This window comes from Alexandromys fortis, unplaced genomic scaffold (assembly GCF_014885135.2).
Source record: "Alexandromys fortis isolate MF-2015 unplaced genomic scaffold, M_Fortis_MF-2015_v1.1 scaffold_348, whole genome shotgun sequence".
NCBI lineage: Eukaryota > Metazoa > Chordata > Mammalia > Rodentia > Cricetidae > Alexandromys > Alexandromys fortis.
Window position 1 is genome coordinate 101,444 of NW_026068223.1, and position 15,549 is coordinate 116,992.

General features: G+C 48.9%; 1 protein-coding gene across 1 annotated transcript; it reads right to left on the reverse strand.

The window, feature by feature from the left end:
- Window positions 1-6,816: 6,816 nt before the first annotated feature.
- Window positions 6,817-15,341, reverse strand: LOC126493588 (keratin, type II cytoskeletal 73). Its single transcript, XM_050130605.1, has 9 exons — window positions 14,901-15,341; window positions 13,785-13,999; window positions 13,015-13,075; window positions 12,562-12,657; window positions 12,005-12,169; window positions 9,845-9,970; window positions 9,179-9,399; window positions 8,096-8,130; window positions 6,817-7,176 (listed from the first exon to the last, which is right to left on the reverse strand). The coding sequence occupies exons 1-9, from the start codon at window positions 15,339-15,341 to the stop codon at window positions 6,923-6,925; spliced, it is 1,614 nt and encodes a 537-aa protein (XP_049986562.1). The 3' UTR covers window positions 6,817-6,922.
- Window positions 15,342-15,549: the final 208 nt, after the last annotated feature.

Genomic DNA, 15,549 nt, shown 5'->3' on the forward strand with positions numbered 1-15,549 from the left:
GAGAAAAGTCTCAGGGTGGAGGATTTTAGGTTTAGAAAAAGTTAGGCAGATGTCTTGTGCAAGACTCGCTAGTTTATTACCGCACTTAGTAACAGGATTTTCAAGACAGTGAGAATGCTCTGTGAGTATAGCAAGAGGACCTCAGTTCGGATCTGCAGTAATCGCACAAATGCCAGCGGATTTGCTATGCCACTGTAATCCCAATGTGTGGTATGCAGAGACAGGAGATTCCTAGAGCAGGCTGCAGTGGGCTTTGGAGTAAACTAAGAAACCCTGCCTCAACATACGCAGTAGAGAGTTATCAGGGAAAACATGTGACATCAACCTCGGGACTCCATTCACACACATACATGCAAAACACAAACAAACAAACCAAACCAAAATCTCCAATCCTAAGAGTGAACTATGGACTCCAATGGCAATTATGTGTCAACCATATCAAACCTCTGGTGGGGATGCTGATGATGGGGAGGCTGTGAAGGCAGAGGACATGTGGGAAACTGCTGTACCTGCCTCCCCATGAACCTTAAGGTTTTCTTTAAAAAAATCAAACCCAAGACAGGCATGGGAACGCATGCCTTTAATCCCAGCACTTGAGAGGCAGAGGCATGTGGATCCAGGTAAGCTCAAGGCCAGTAGGGTCTACATGGTGAGTTCCAGGATAGTCAAGGCTACATAGAGAGAGCCTATCTCAAAAGAAAGAAAGAAAGAAAGAAAGAAAGAAAGAAAGAAAGAAAGAAAGAAAGAAAGAAAGAAAGAAAGAAAGAAGAAAGAAAGGAGGAAAGAAAGGAAGAAAGAAAGGAATCAAGCCCAGCATAAGTAAATAAATGGATGGGTGACACCAATGGCATTAACAGCAGCAAACGCATCTGTGCTTTCGGCTAGCCAGAGGCCATTACAAGCCTGGATCTTTTCCACATGCAGTGCCAAGGTGAGGTTATGAATGGTTGACTTTTTCAACTTTTCAATATTTCTGACTTGTCAAATATGAGCAGAAAATATTTTTATAAATGAATCCACTTTTAAATAAAAACAGAGAATAGAAAGAGAGAAAGTTGATCTTTATATCAGACATAAAGTACTCCCCTTATTCACAAAAGAAAGTCTCAGGGTGTCCAGAGAATTTTGAATCAAAGAACTCACTCTGGCTGCACATATTATGGAAACCAGAGCTTCAGGGTTCCCCACTTCATCATTAAATGTATTTCAATTATCCAAATCCATGATGATTGGCATTGCCTCCATGTAATGTTTATCGTATTGGTAAATTGACACGTGCTACTCGAGCTCACTGGGAAGTTGGGTCCAGAAAGGGTCCCTCCTCATTTCAGACCCAAGCATGTTCGTCTCAAACTGCCCCCTCCTTGTCCAGGGATGGGCCACTCAAATGGATGAGCGACACAGCTGAGTCTCCCTAAGATTAACTAGAAGGTCAGCCATTTCCACCTGAGTGTTACTATGGTTTGTCCCAGGATATAAAAACCCCTGGAGTGGGAATGGGAAGCTGGGAGTTGAGCCATGCAATGCCCATCCATGGTGGAAAAGTTCAGTAGGGAACTCCAGCTGGCTGCCTCAGCTTCCCAAGTCATTTCTGCTGGATGATTCTAAGTGCCTAATTTGATACCATCTATCCGCCCCTTGCTATGTAAGTACTTAAAAGCCTTTCTTGATCACTGTTACACCCGAGACTCTCCCCTGGGAACCCCAGCTGATTGTCTGTTTCCCGGTTGCCATCTGCTGCATGTGTGTAAGCCGTTTGATGACGTCATCTTCTGTTTGCACTCTCAATTTTGGGCTATTCTAGTAAACTCTGCTGGATGCTGTAAGTGCCTGATTTGATAATGTTTGTTATCTGCCTGCTGTTTTCTCTATCAGCTACTTGTTTGTTTGAAATACATAATGAATTTACACATTCAATTGAAAAATGTGGCCACTGTATAGATAATTCTCCAAGCCGCAGAAAGTTCCTCTTAAAAGTCATTAAAAAGACCTAAATATAACATACAGCCTCATGTAGCTTATGGTAGTGTCAACTGAGGCAGCTTGTTTCAGAGACTCGCAGGCAATGCCAGATAAACCCAATTTCCTCTTTATCTGCCAGCCTCCTTTGGGGTTCCAGTGGTGTTTGGAAACATGGAGTAGGATTGGCCATTGAGAAGTGAGTTTGAAGAGAGCCACATCTCGGGTGATGAAGCCTTTAGGAGCCTTGGTGCCCTTTTCTTCTATCTCAGTGACCTTGGAAGGCATGCATCCCATGTGCTCTAGCTAAGAAAAGCCTAAGTAATAGCCATCCACTGAAACAACCATGGAGATAGCTACCCTAGCCTGCTGCAGACAGTGGGTGAGAAATTAGACCTTTTGGATTAAAATGAGATGTTCAGATTCCAGGGTTTGTCTACTGAGGCTGTTGGCATTGATTCTCTGCATCTAAGCATAGAAGATAGATAGCAAAAATTTTTCAATGGTGGGGAGAAAAAGAACTTCAAGACAGGGTTTCTCTGCATAGCCCTGGCTCTCCTGGAATTAACTCTATAGACCAGGTTGGCCTCTGCCTCCTGAGTGCTGGGAATAAAGGCGTGTGCCACCACTGCCCAGCAGAAATAACTTTTACTGTTCTTTATCCTAAATTTTTGCTCATTGTATAATCTGATTTCTGTTAGATCTCCTCCACTTCCCTCTTCACCTAAGCCTCTTGGAATAGCATTCTGCATCTCATGATACTGTTTGTGAGGTGCTCTAAGTACAGGCACTGAGAGAAACGACTCTCAAACACAAGCCCTATTAAATTTAATTCTCATGGCAACTTCGAATGGTAACTACTGTTACTAACCAAATATAAGACAAGGAATCTGAGACCATGGAGCAAAAGTGCCCTCTAAAAGGGTCCCTCTAATCCCCTGCTGCTGCCTCCTGGCTTCAGGGGTTGCCATGCCCCTCAACCGAGCCCCTTCTGTCCGACTCTCCACAGTCTAGCAACAAGAAGCAAATTTGCCCACTCACTCAAGTGCCTCTGCTCCCATCTTCACTTCTCCTGGTCATCCACCCAGGAAGCTGCCGGCCTCTGAAGCTTGCAGACATCCTGCCTCCTGTGAAAGCCTGCCCTGCCTCCCCTCAGTGGCTCCTCACTGCCAGGATGGCCACTGGGTCTTGTTTCCTCACTGGGATATGGTTACCTTTCCTCGTGGTCATATCTCCCTACAGGACATACACAGGGTTTCATCATCCCGATATTTCATGTGTTAACACATGGAATAAGCAAATATCTTGTCACAAGACTTGCTGTGGACCATTAGCTTACTTAATGCTGAAAGATTTGTGGAGCAGTGAAATAACTCTGTGTTTTGCCATGATGGAAGACACATGTCATTATGTGTTTTTTAAATCCATAAAATGCCCAATATGAAGAATGAACCGTATGTCAACTCTGGTCTAAACCATTGAACTGCTCCCTGTCATGATGATAATGGACTAAATCTCTGAAATTGTAAGTAAGCCACTCCAATTAAATGTTTTCTTTATAAGAGTTGCCATGGTCATGGTGTCTCTTCACAGCAATGGAAAACCCTAACTAAGACAACAGTTGGTGCCGGTGATTGGAGTGTTGCCATGACAGGCCTGACCACGCTTTCATATGGACTTGGGCACTTTGGGTTAGGAAAGCAGTAGAATGCTTTAGTCACTGCCTAACGGGACATACAAGTAGGAGCATGGAAGACAATGGTGCAATAATGATTTGAAATGTCGGGAGCTGGCTCAAGGGTCTTAAGAGAATTATAGAATATTGCCTAGAAATCATTCTTGTGATAGTTTGGTGAAGAAAGTGGCTGCCTTTGCCCTTTTGTTAAAAGAGTTGGCCTGAGGCTAAAGTGCAGTGTTTCAGACTAATTCTATTGACAGAGGAAATCTCAAAACAGCCTCACATAGATGCTTTCATGTGGATATTAGGGGTAACTCTAATGAAGATATATAACAAGGAGAAAGCTGAGCAAGGAAAAATATTTGAGGAGAAAAAGGACACCAGAAAGTAGAGTTAAATTCTTTGTTCAAGGAGATAAATGGATTAACAAGTGGAATAAAGGGAGTGGTGACCTTAGGGCAAGAATCCTCCCGCTAACTTTCCCACTTGTGAAAAGGAACTAAAGGAAAGCTAGAGCCTAATGTGTTAGGGCACATCTCTAATCCCAGCACTGGGAAGGCAGAGGCTAGCAAATCTCTGAGTTTGAGGCCAGTCTGATCTGCAGAGCAAGTTTCAAGACGGCTGAGCTTAGGCAGTGAAAGATAGAAAGCTGGTGAAGATGTAACTCAGTGAGGGGGCCATGTTCCTACCCCAGTAGGCATGAAACTTGGCAGCTTTGGCCACATGGTTCTGTCTTTAGAGTTAAAGATTAAAAAAAAAAAAAAAGGAGTTATCTAATAAAGCTGCTGAGGCCAGGCGTGCAGGGTGTCCCTCAATGGAGGCCCAGAGAGGCCATTGCATGAAGCTGTGAAGTTGAAGCCTGGATTCCTTGGAGAAACCAAGATGTTAGAAATGCCAGAGCTGTGGGATACTGCCCAGGAGAGCTGCTAACAGGGAGTGGAACCAGTCCAAGAGAAAGAAGTGTGTGGCAGTCAACAAAGCTGAACAGTTGGGAATGTGGAGAGTGTTTTGCCATCAGACATGCAGATGTAGAGTTTGGAGCTTGCAAAGCTGTTTGGTCTTGCTTTGGTCCAGTACTTCCTTGCTATTCTCCCTCCCCTGTGTTTTGGAATGGTAATATATCCTATGCCATTTTATGTTGGAAGTATGTGATCTGCTTTTTGATTTTGATTTTTTTTTCAGGTAATTCAATCTCAGTTAAGAGATTGCCATGCATTTCAGAAGAGACTTTGAACTTTGAATTTGGAAATAAGTTAGAGACTATAGACTTTTGAAGTTTGACTAAATGTATTTTTGCACTGTGATATGACTACAAGGCCAAGGAGTGGAATGTGGTGGTTTGAAAGAAAGTGGCCCCCAAAGGGAGTGGTGCTATTAGAAGGAGTGGCCTCGTGGAGGAAGTGTGTCACTGGGGGGCGGGCTTCTGCTCAAGCTTTCCTCTGTGTGACAGTTGGCTTCTTGCCGCCTTCTGGTCATCATGTAGCAGTCTCTGCTCCAGCATGTCTGCCTGCACACCAACATGCTCCCCATCATGATGATAATGGACTGAACCTCTGACGCTGTAAGGAGGCCATCTCAATTAAATGTTTTTTATTAGAGTTACCATGTCATGGTGTCTCTTCACAGCAATAGAAACCCTAAGAAACCTGAACCTTCAGGACTCCTGTTCTGATGCCACCATGAGCCCCCACCTGAATGTCACCAGTCCTGTACTTGCATTTGCATTCTGTTTCATCTGAAAATATTACTGCTCCCTGAGGACTAGGAGACATTTCTGAGCACACAGTGATCTGTAAACAAAGTGACGTGTGTACAGTGTGAATTCTAATTGGTCTTCATAATAAAAGCCCAGAGTCAGAGATAGGGGTTAATGCTGGAAGGTCAGAGAAGCAGAGCAGAAGCCACTAGTCCTCACCTCTACTGGATTCTCAGAACCAAGGGGGCAGGATCCTGTCTCTGTGAATCCTCAGACTGAATGCCTTGAGCTCCTGTCTCCTCCTGCCTTACACTCCTCTCTCCACCCAGCCATACCCTTCCTGTCTCTACCTCCCTAGTACTGGGAGAAAAGGCCTGTGACTCCCAAGTACTAGGATTAAAAGTGTGAGCCACCACTGCTTGACTCCGTTTCTATGTTAGTGGTCTTGAACTCACAGAGCTCCCTCTGCCTCTGTCTCCCAAGTGCTGGGATTAAAGGTCTGCCTGGCCTCTATGGCTAATTAGTGTGGGTATCTTCACAGTCTGATCTTCAGGAAAGCTAAAGTACAAACAAAATATCACCATACATGTGTAATTGAGATGACCATTTACTTAAGCATAAACGCACGCACACCACACACACACACACACACATATTTACTAAGGACCACCACGACCTGGGTCATTTCTTCAAAGAGGAATCTACCTTTGGGGTTTTTAATCAGAAAACATCAAGTCTTAGGAGTTCCAGAATTGGCTTCCCATGCCTCTTGAACAACTTTATGTCCTGCTTCCAGAATTTGACTCCTGTGAGTCTGTATGCTGCTAAACATTGTATACCTGACTGTTGACTGAGGAAAAGAGGGCTCAAAAGATACACCTGTGGGGCGTGGACAATGCTGGGTATCAGTGCAGGTGCTGGGGTCCATGCAAGTTCATGGGGACCCAGCCTGTGCAGTGTCTAATTCATGCAGACCAAACAATACTTAGGATTCTGTGAAATGGAGGAAGCTCAGAGGCCAGAGGTTTTAATTCAGTGAGCGCTCCGCATACAGAAGGGAGGTGGTCTGAAATGAGGAGTTCTTCAGGAAACAGGCAATGTGGCCATACAGGAGTTTTATAAGTTTATTAGTAGAACACAGGAACAGGGATCTGGGGCCTAAATAAGGGACCCCTGGGCCTAAAACAGACAGAGATCATGCCAGATGCAACTATGGCCAGGTGTTGCTCTAGGCTGGGCTGGTTCTTGCAGGACGTCCATCAGCACATTCCAAGTCTCATGTGCCCAGATTGTCAGCCTAGAGAACCTTTATCTGCAAGGGGGCATGCAGGCAGAGGGATCAGGGCCTCGTGGAGGTATGGAAGGCTAAGAGAAGTGGTTTCTTTGCACTGGGGCAGAAAGATGCATGAGTAACTTCCTCAAATCCTGGTGCTGCTTAATAAAGACTAAGCGGGGTGACTGGAGAGGAGAAGGTGATGTTGGTAACAAAGGAAAGCAAGAACTGAGTGATGGTGAATAGAACAGAAGGTGTCACAGAAGAGAATACAGAGAAAACCAAGGCTGGGCAGATGCAGGGATTGACTGTTGGCTTATCTCATGGTTTTCTTTGTGGGTGAGCCCAAAGCCAAGTTCTTTCCTGAAACATCCTTAAATTCACTTGCACTACCCAGTCTGGCCTTGGTCTCTCCACGGGAGCTGCAATTCCCACCACCAGTGACACAGCCCCCAGACAGTATGCTGTAGCCCCCACCGACAGAGCTGGTCCGGTAGCCATAGTTGCCAGTGCTACTGAATCCAAAACTGGCCCCTGAACCGGCCCCAGGAGTGGAGCTGCTGATAACTGCTGTAAAAAGAATGGGAGAAAAGGGATCAGTGGGCATTGCAGGACAGAAGCTGCCCGAAGTCCCTTCCAGCTTTCAGCTAGACCAACTCAAAGATCTCCTTCCTAACTAAAGCCCTTACATGTACCCCAAGTTTACGTTTAGTGACACATACTCAATCCTGAACAAACCAAGCTCTGAGGAAAACAGCCCAGAGGGTACAGAATCCCCAGTCAGGCACCTGCTCTTTCTTGGATGAACAAGAAATAACAAGGTTGCCCCAAAAGGACAGGGGATGCCCAAGCACGAGCCATGTTCTTGCATTAATCTGAGAAGGCACACTTAAAGTCTTCCACTGTACTTCCAGTGGCTTGAGTTAGGGTGCTTGTGCTGTGGCCCCTTATCAATAGAGTGACGGAGCATTGCGGGAACAGGGATAGCGCTACTCTGTGCTGCGTGACTGCATAGGAGCGGACAGGTGACTCTGGACTCAGTTTCCCCTCATGCTTAGCAGTGTGGGCGTGGGTAACAGGAGAGGGTAGGTAGCTATAGTGTGGGCGTGGGTAGCAGGAGAGAGTAGGTAGCTACAGTGTGGGCGTGGGTAGCAGGAGAGGGTAGGTAGCTACAGTGTGGGTATGGGTAGCAAGAGAGGGTAGGTAGGAGAGGGTAGGTAGGCGTGGGTAGCAGGAGGGGGTAGGTAGGAGAGGGTAGGTAGTTACAGAGTTTTATCCCAGCACAGACAACATTTCTGGGGGAAGCGGTGATTGTGCTAAGCAGGGTTGTGAAAAGCTATCTCTCCTGGTAAAGCAGTAGCTCAGAGTGGTGGAGGCAGGAGGTGGAGCCCAAGATGCTCTCGAGTGGCCATGGTGGCAAGCACCCCCTCGTTCACTTTCTGCTTGCTGACTACCTGGAACCATGCCCTCAGAGATTTGAAATACTCACAGATGCTCACAGCACTGGTGTGTTCCCCAGACATCCTGCACAGAGAAAACACAGAGAGTCTCCATCACAATAAGAATCCTAAGATGAGCTCCCATTCACTGAACATGGGCCAGAGCCATCAGCTGGCGGGCTCCACCTCCACCAACCCCGCCAGCCACCAGGCGGACAAAAAGTGTTAACAACCTCTGTCTCAAGACTTGAACCTCGGAGTCCCTCCTGCCCTTCTGCCTTCCCCAGTCTACCTTCCCCACTTCAGACATATGAGGGCTGTAGTCTTGGGGGTCCCATGCTAACACCACTTTTGGGGCGTGAGTTTTTCTTGAGCCCATTGCTTGACTACTGGGTAGCTGAGGCCTGAGTAAGTAGAATACATGAATACAGACCCAATAAAGTAGCAATGAATGAAACTCCCGTGTGACTTTAGTCCCAGGATTTCCAAACGTCAATGTCCTGTGTCCCCCTAACTGGACTGGACTTTTGTGCAGTCCACATTGTTATCAATTGAGTATTTTTAGCTGGCTGCCTTTTATAGAAAAAAAATGCATTTCTCTTAAAAGAAAGTTTTATGCCACAATGGACAAAACTAGAATTATATAACCAAATAAGAAAAGAAATGCCTCTAAAAAATAGATACAGTGAAAAATAAAGCAAGTTAGCTGGAGGAGGGGAGCGAGACGGTGCTATCTGCTGAGAGGCTGAACTTAGGACCCACCATGAACACAAGGTATTTGTAAGGGCCACCGAGGGAGGCCTTGAAGCCGACAACATTAAACTGAAACACTCTGAGGAGCTGAAGGGGAATTTAAAGGACATTGCTGTCACACTGTGTGGATGGAAATCGCTCTGGGACTTGTTTGTGGTTGAACTGAAAAGCATCTACAGCCCCTCCTGTGTCCACATCCGGCGGTCTAGGGAACCGGATTGGGATGGGGGTTGTAAGGGTTCTCTGGCCCTCCAGCACCCCTACCTGCACTCCTGGCCCTCCAGCACCCCTACCTGCACTCCTCGCCCTCCAGCACCCCTACCTGCACTCCTGGCCCTCCACCACCCCTACCTGCACTCCTCGCCCTCCACCACCCCTACCTGCACTCCTCGCCCTCCAGCAGCTTGCGGTAGGTGGCGATCTCAATGTCCAGTGCCAACTTCACACTCATCAGCTCCTGGTACTCGCGCATCATCCGAGCCAGCTCCTCCTTGGCCTGGTGCAGGGCACCCTCCAGCTCATCCAGCTTGGCCCGGGCATCCTTGAGGGCACAGTCTCCCCTCTGCTCAGCATCAGCAATGGCCATCTCCAGATTGGAGCACTGAGAGACAGGAGGTGGCATTCCCCTTGAGTTCTGAGGTACCTGGGTCCTACTCTATTCCTATATGCATGTGCTAATGGTGGCGGGGAGGGGGCGCTATTCTGTCCTGCTCCACTTCCTGAAATGAATCTGGCAGTGAGGACCTTCACCTGGCCCCAGGGAAGTGTGCCATTCTCAGTCTTGTAGCTTTGGGGGAAACCCTATAATGGTTCTAGACTTTAGAAGGGGAACAAAAGAGGGGAGGAGATCAGGCTTCCCTGAGGAAGGGGTTTCTAGGACAGAGTACAAAGAGAAGGAGACAGGGCAGGAAAATCCTCCCAGCCTTCCCTGGGGTGTGTAGGAGTCTGTCAGGAACCCCAGCCTTCCCTGGGGTGTGTAGGAGCCCGTCAGGAGCCCCAGCCTTCCCTGGGATATGGAGGAGCCCGTCAGGAGCCCTGTTACTCACCTGCTTCTTCACATTCTCAATTTCTGATCGCAGTCTCTGGATGAGCCGGGTCAACTCAGAGATCTCGTTCCTGGTGTGTTTGAGGTCATCCCCATGGCGACCAGCTGCCAGCTGCAGCTCCTGGAACTGTAGGTGGGAAGTAGTAAGGCATACATATGACTTGAGGATGTCTGAGCTTACTCTAGTACAGAAACAGTCCTTTGCTTGGGGCCATGTGGCAGAAGAGGCAAGGGACACCCTCCCCATCCCCAGCTCATAGCCTCTTTGTCTTTAATCATCTGTCCCCGGGAGTATTCATGTCCCTTAAGCCTGGCCGATCTTCCTGAGGGTTGGATTTGGCACAGGACTCTTGGAAGTCCCACCTCTCCACACTACATCATTGTAAGATGCCTCCCCAGCTAAGGCCCTCTCAGCCTGTAGCCCTTTCAAAGTCAAGATTCAAATTCCTAGCCTGGCATCAAGGCTCTCACTTCATGACCCTGCCTTCCTTTATCTGCTTCCTAGGCTTTGCCAAACAGTCCTTTGATATCTGCTCTTAAAGGACTCTCGTGCTCTTGTGCCTCTGAGGGAGTAGGAGCATTTCTCTCCTCCAGAACCCTTCCCCACAGGCTCTCTCTTCCTTACATAGCTGTAACCAGGCCAGATCAGGAGGTCTTCCCTAACCCTCTGATTAGGCACAATTCTGTTCCTGTGATTCTGGGCTTTAGCAGTCAGATCTCACTGACACATTTCCATACCTTCCTCAGTGGATGGATTTTCAGTACGTATAGCATAATATCCCTCCGGTACCCAAGGGAAAGATCTGATGAATGAGTAGGTGGCCAGATGGGTGAGGAGACAGTCAGTGGAATTTTCCCACTTCCCCTTCTCCCTGTCAGCTTAGCTGAGCACAGGCTATATGGACTGTATTATGGGGCGAGGAAGGAGGGCGAACTTAGCACTGAATATCAGCCATGAATCTCTGTCACCTCGTGCCGTTTGGCTTATCCATTGAACAGAGAATATCCCAGCTCAATCTCAGAGTTCAACTTAAAGGGAAAACAGAGCAGGTGTGGTCTTCGGCACTTCAGGGTGGTGTATTTATTGCCCTGCCTCCATCCCTGGATGTTCAGCCCTGATGTGGTTTAGCACCATCAGAAGTGACAGCACCGTGACCCCTTTCTCCTGAGTGCTCTTGGTGAGTCTCCTGCACCTGTAGCGCTCACTTATTCATCTCAGAATGGTGATGATGAAAACCAGTCTCACAACGCTGGTCAGCACCCAGCCACGGCATCCCTCTAGCTAAACCCATGATGAAGTGGAGGTACCAATAACCCATGCGCAAAAGGTCTCTAAACCCATCTGTGAGACTCGTCTTATTCTTCTGGAAAGGACTATGGAGATGACAGCCTGTGTTTGAGTGCTGGATCCTGACCACCCAAGGGGGTTAAATCCCATGGCCATTCCCAGCCCTGGCTGATGAGAGTAAATGGAGAAGGTCACTAGTCTGAGCCTTCATCCAAAAGTCTAGGCCTGTGTTGCCCCTTAGGCCCTGAAGGCTAGCCCTTCCCCAACAGGCTAAACCTCTCCATCGGAGACTGGGAAAGAGATGGGGAAGGAGAGATAAGGTCTCCTGGGGGTGATTTATCCAGAGAAAGAACCCAGGGAACAGCAAGGAACAATTAGAAAGTTACCATCATGATCAGAGAAACCAGATTATCTAAGAGTCACCTCCCACCCACACCCATGGGGAAGCTGAGATGTGAGGGATAGCAACGCCCTCTTCATCCGTGGAGGTGGACTTGAACGAAAAAAGTGGGGGTTGCCTGATCCCAGATGGCACTGAAGAGACCTGTGACTCACTGTAATGACAGAGCTGAGATACTGACATCTACACGCCCCTCCCCCCAAGGGTACTTCAGAGCTCTCTGCCTGCAGAAAGCAGATCCTGCCCAATCCCGCCCAGTCTTAATGCAAGACTCATTTGCTTCTTGCACTTTGTACCCTGAAATGAATGCTGTTGGTTTAAGAGGAGCCTAAGGACAGAGTTGTCTTCTCCTTTCTTGCTTCCCACAATGCCAAGGCCAATGTCGTATTCCGAGATAGCTGGAGGCCATGGTGAGTTATGGCACATAAAAAACTGAGACCAAACCAGATCGCCCTACACACACGCCACCCTACCTTGGTCTGGTACACCATCTCAGCCTCGGCTTTGCTCTTCAAGGCAATGTCTTCATACTGAGCACGGACTTCGGCAATGATGCTGTCCAGGTCCAGATTGCGGTTGTTGTCCATGGACAGGATGACAGATGTGTCGCTGATGTGGGACTGCATCTGAGCAATCTCCTACAGGGGAAGAAGAATACGTGGCATGCCTATGATAGCAGGGAAAGGTGGCAAAATGATATCCAGCTAGAATAACCCCAGGGACACCCCAAACAGGCACAAGCAGCATTCCCTAAAGCCCAAGATCAGAGCCCAATATTGCTTTGAAAAACTTTCCAGTAGCTGGAAAGCCAACTGAGAAGAAAATCCACATGTCTGTCCCAAGAGGGGGCAAGAGGGAGGAGAGTGAAGGAAAATAGCTTGGTCAGCTATCGCCCAGTCTTTGAACTACAAAGCCCTCAGCACCCAAATGCTGGAGGGCTCCTGGGCCCCTTTAAACGGACTGATAAATAGGTACCTTATCATCACAAGTCCTTCCCGAATCCAAAGCTAGAGGCGAGGACAAGCCTTACCCCTTCGTACAGACATTTGAGGAACTTGATCTCTCCATCCAGAGCGTCCACCTTGGCCTGCAGCTCCACCTTGCTCATGTATGCTGCATCCACATCCTAAGGAAATCCAGACACTTCCTACTGACCCGTCTCCCTTAAAGCCCCCATCCTGTGGCTAACTGTCCCAGGGAGAGACTCAAGACCCCGGGGGAAGAGCTTGACTTCAGCCCAGACTCACAGTGAGAGAGGCTACAGACCCTGTTCCTCCCCACAGCAACTTGTCTGAGATGTGGTGGCCATCCACACGTGTCCATTTACACAGCCGTGAAGAAGATGGCTAAGTAACCTGTGCTAGACCAGCAGCAGTGTCTACGATGGACGCAGCCAGCCTCCGTCTCTGGCTTGTCAGCCCCAAGCCCTCTGCTCTTGCCCCTGCAGCCACCATGGGGGACAGAGGCCAGGTGCCCTTCTCACCTTCTTAAGCACCACAAATTCATTCTCAGCGGTTGTACGCTTGTTTATTTCTTCTTCATACCTGTGAGGAAAGCGTCAGTGAACAGGGGCTGGGTGTGCCCTTGTTTGTGCGCCTATATCTGTGTGTTCTCACTGAGAAATACAAGATGGCTGAATTGTGGACCCTGAAACAGGTGCTTTCAGCTGTCCCAGCTTGGTAGGGTTGCTTAGCTGGGTATCAGTAGGGACCTGCGCTTGGTGGCTGGAGAATTTGGGTCTAGGTTTCTTCTGACACCTAGGGAGTGAGTCCATTTTTCCTCCTCCTTTTCAGCATCCAAATCAAAGGAACAGGACAATACCACTCCAACCTGAGATGGAAGTTCAGAAAGCTAGAACTACCCGCACCCAGGTCAAGAAAGAATGACTCAGATGCTCAGGACCCAGTGAGAGGAGAAGCTCAATTGGAGCTCTACGTCTTGCTCTGCTGGAGTTTTCCTTGGAGCTTGGGACACCCTGGGTGAGCTTAGGAACTGAAGCTCTGTGTTGAACACATACAAGGTCTCTCTCTAGAAAGGTTAGGAAGCAACGCATGAAAGAGAAAACTGCTTTCGATGGCATCTGCCCAGCAGGTTGGGTATCCACAGTCCAGCCCATTTGGTTATGCCCATGAAGGCTCTATCTTGCCGGGTGAACTCAGATGGCTTGCCGCGGAGGCCAGATGCAAAAGTCCCAGGACCTGCTTAGAAAGCCCCACCCCAGAAGCCAGTTAGAGACATAGTGTCCTCACTCACCTCTTCTTGCAGTCCTCCACAGCATCTCGCATGCCCCTCAGCTCCGAGTCCAGCCTCACCCTGTCCCCAGACAGAGTATCCAGCTGCTTTTGCAGGCTGCTGATATGGGCCTCATACACAGGCTCCAGGTTCTTCCTGCAGTTGTTCAGGTCCAGCTGCTGCAGCAGCTCCCACTTGGTCTCCAGCACCTGGTTCTGCTGCTCCAGGAAGCGCACCTGCAAGCCAAACCCACAGCCCACTGTTCCCTCTCTACAGCCAACAGGAAGGAAGGGATGGGAGACTTTCTTTCCAGAGGAAAAGGATGGGTTTTGATCTGCTGTGTGACCTTTGAAGGTGAGCTCCGGGAGAAAAATGACACTCACGTACCCCCCTCCCCCGTCAATGTTCAGTCTGGCAGCCTGGAGGCAGCTCTGGAGGTCGTGAGGAGCCCAATATGCATTTATCTCCAACCTGTTACAGTGTTGGCTGTTTGTCTCCTGGCCCAGTTTAAACCTGCTGGGTAAGTATTGATGGGTTGCAGGAAAGTCTTTCTGTGGCAAGCTCTTAGATGTGAATTTGCCTGCCAGCTTCCCAGGGTGGGCCTGGGGACCTCATCTGTTTGCCTGCTCTCTCTCCACACCTGTGGCTTCCCCCACCCTACCTGGAAGCCAGGTACCCAACTGAACTGGGGTCTTAAGCTCTCCTCTTAGATTTGCCAGGATGTTTCCATTGTTAAAGACTCACCTACCCCTTGCTCCTTGGTGCTCAGACTTGTGTAATCATCAGTGTTCCTAGAGCTCTTCAAAATGCAGAATGCATAGGGTCTGGCATTCCACCCCTTCCAAGGCCACTGCCGGTCTCTCCTCTACCTCCTAAGTCCCACTGGCTCTGCCCCCACTTAGGCACTTCTTTACCAAGAGTTCACTTGCTCTGCTTCCTAGAGACCTTCCAAATAAAGCTGTCTCAAGCTCCTTGCAAGCCTTTGGTCCTGTCCCTCAGTCCTGATGTCTAAGATATTGTCTGTTTCCTCTCTACTCTGTCCTGAACTATGTCTGTATCCTGGGAAAGCCCCCCACCCCCCGGCCAGGGCAGTGAAAGTGCAGGAAGAAAGGAGTACTTAGCTATCAGCTGTCCCACCTTGTCGATGAAGGAGGCGAACTTGTTGTTCAGAGCCTTGATCTGCTCCCGCTCCTGCGCGCGCACTTTCTGGATCTCCGGGTCCAGCTCCACATTGAGTGGAGCCAGCAGGCTCTTGTTGACAGTGACCTGGTGGATGCCTCCCGGCAGACACAGGGATGGGTTTGAAGGCCCCAGAGCCCCACTGCCAAACATACTACCAGCAAAGCCACTCGCCCTATTCCGTCCAAACCCATATCCCCCTGTGCGCCCGCTAACGCCAGCCACATTGAAGGAGATGCTCCTGGCACCCCTCAGGCTGTAGAGGCTCCGACTGCTGAAGCCCCCACCGAGCCCTTTGCCCCCTGCCCGGTAAGAGGATGAGCTGCTGGACAGCACAGCTGAGCAGCCGCTGAAGCCCCTGTTGCCAGCTCCAGGCTTGCAGGTGAATTGACGGTTCATCATGGAGAAGCCACAGAGTGGGTTTGCGATGCACAACCTTCCCAAAGAGACAGCGACCTGTTCACCCGCTTGTGATCTCGGCCTTCCCTTATAGAGCTCAAGAGAACAATTGCCCTAATTGGTGGGTTTAGTTTGCCTGGAAGGAAAAAAATCATTTTCTCCTATCAAAATCAGAGACATGGGGTAACTTGAAAACTCCCAAAGTGCT

Excerpts from the sequence above, each read along its gene's own strand:
- LOC126493588 (XM_050130605.1), bottom strand. The coding sequence starts at position 15,341 with ATGAACCGTCAATTCACCTGCAAGCCTGGAGCTGGCAACAGGGGCTTC. Across the intron at positions 14,000-14,900 it reads TCGCCTCCTTCATCGACAAG|GTGCGCTTCCTGGAGCAGCA; the intron begins GTGGGACAGCTG and ends TTTGGCTTGCAG. Across the intron at positions 9,400-9,844 it reads TTGAGAATGTGAAGAAGCAG|TGCTCCAATCTGGAGATGGC; the intron begins GTGAGTAACAGG and ends CCTGTCTCTCAG.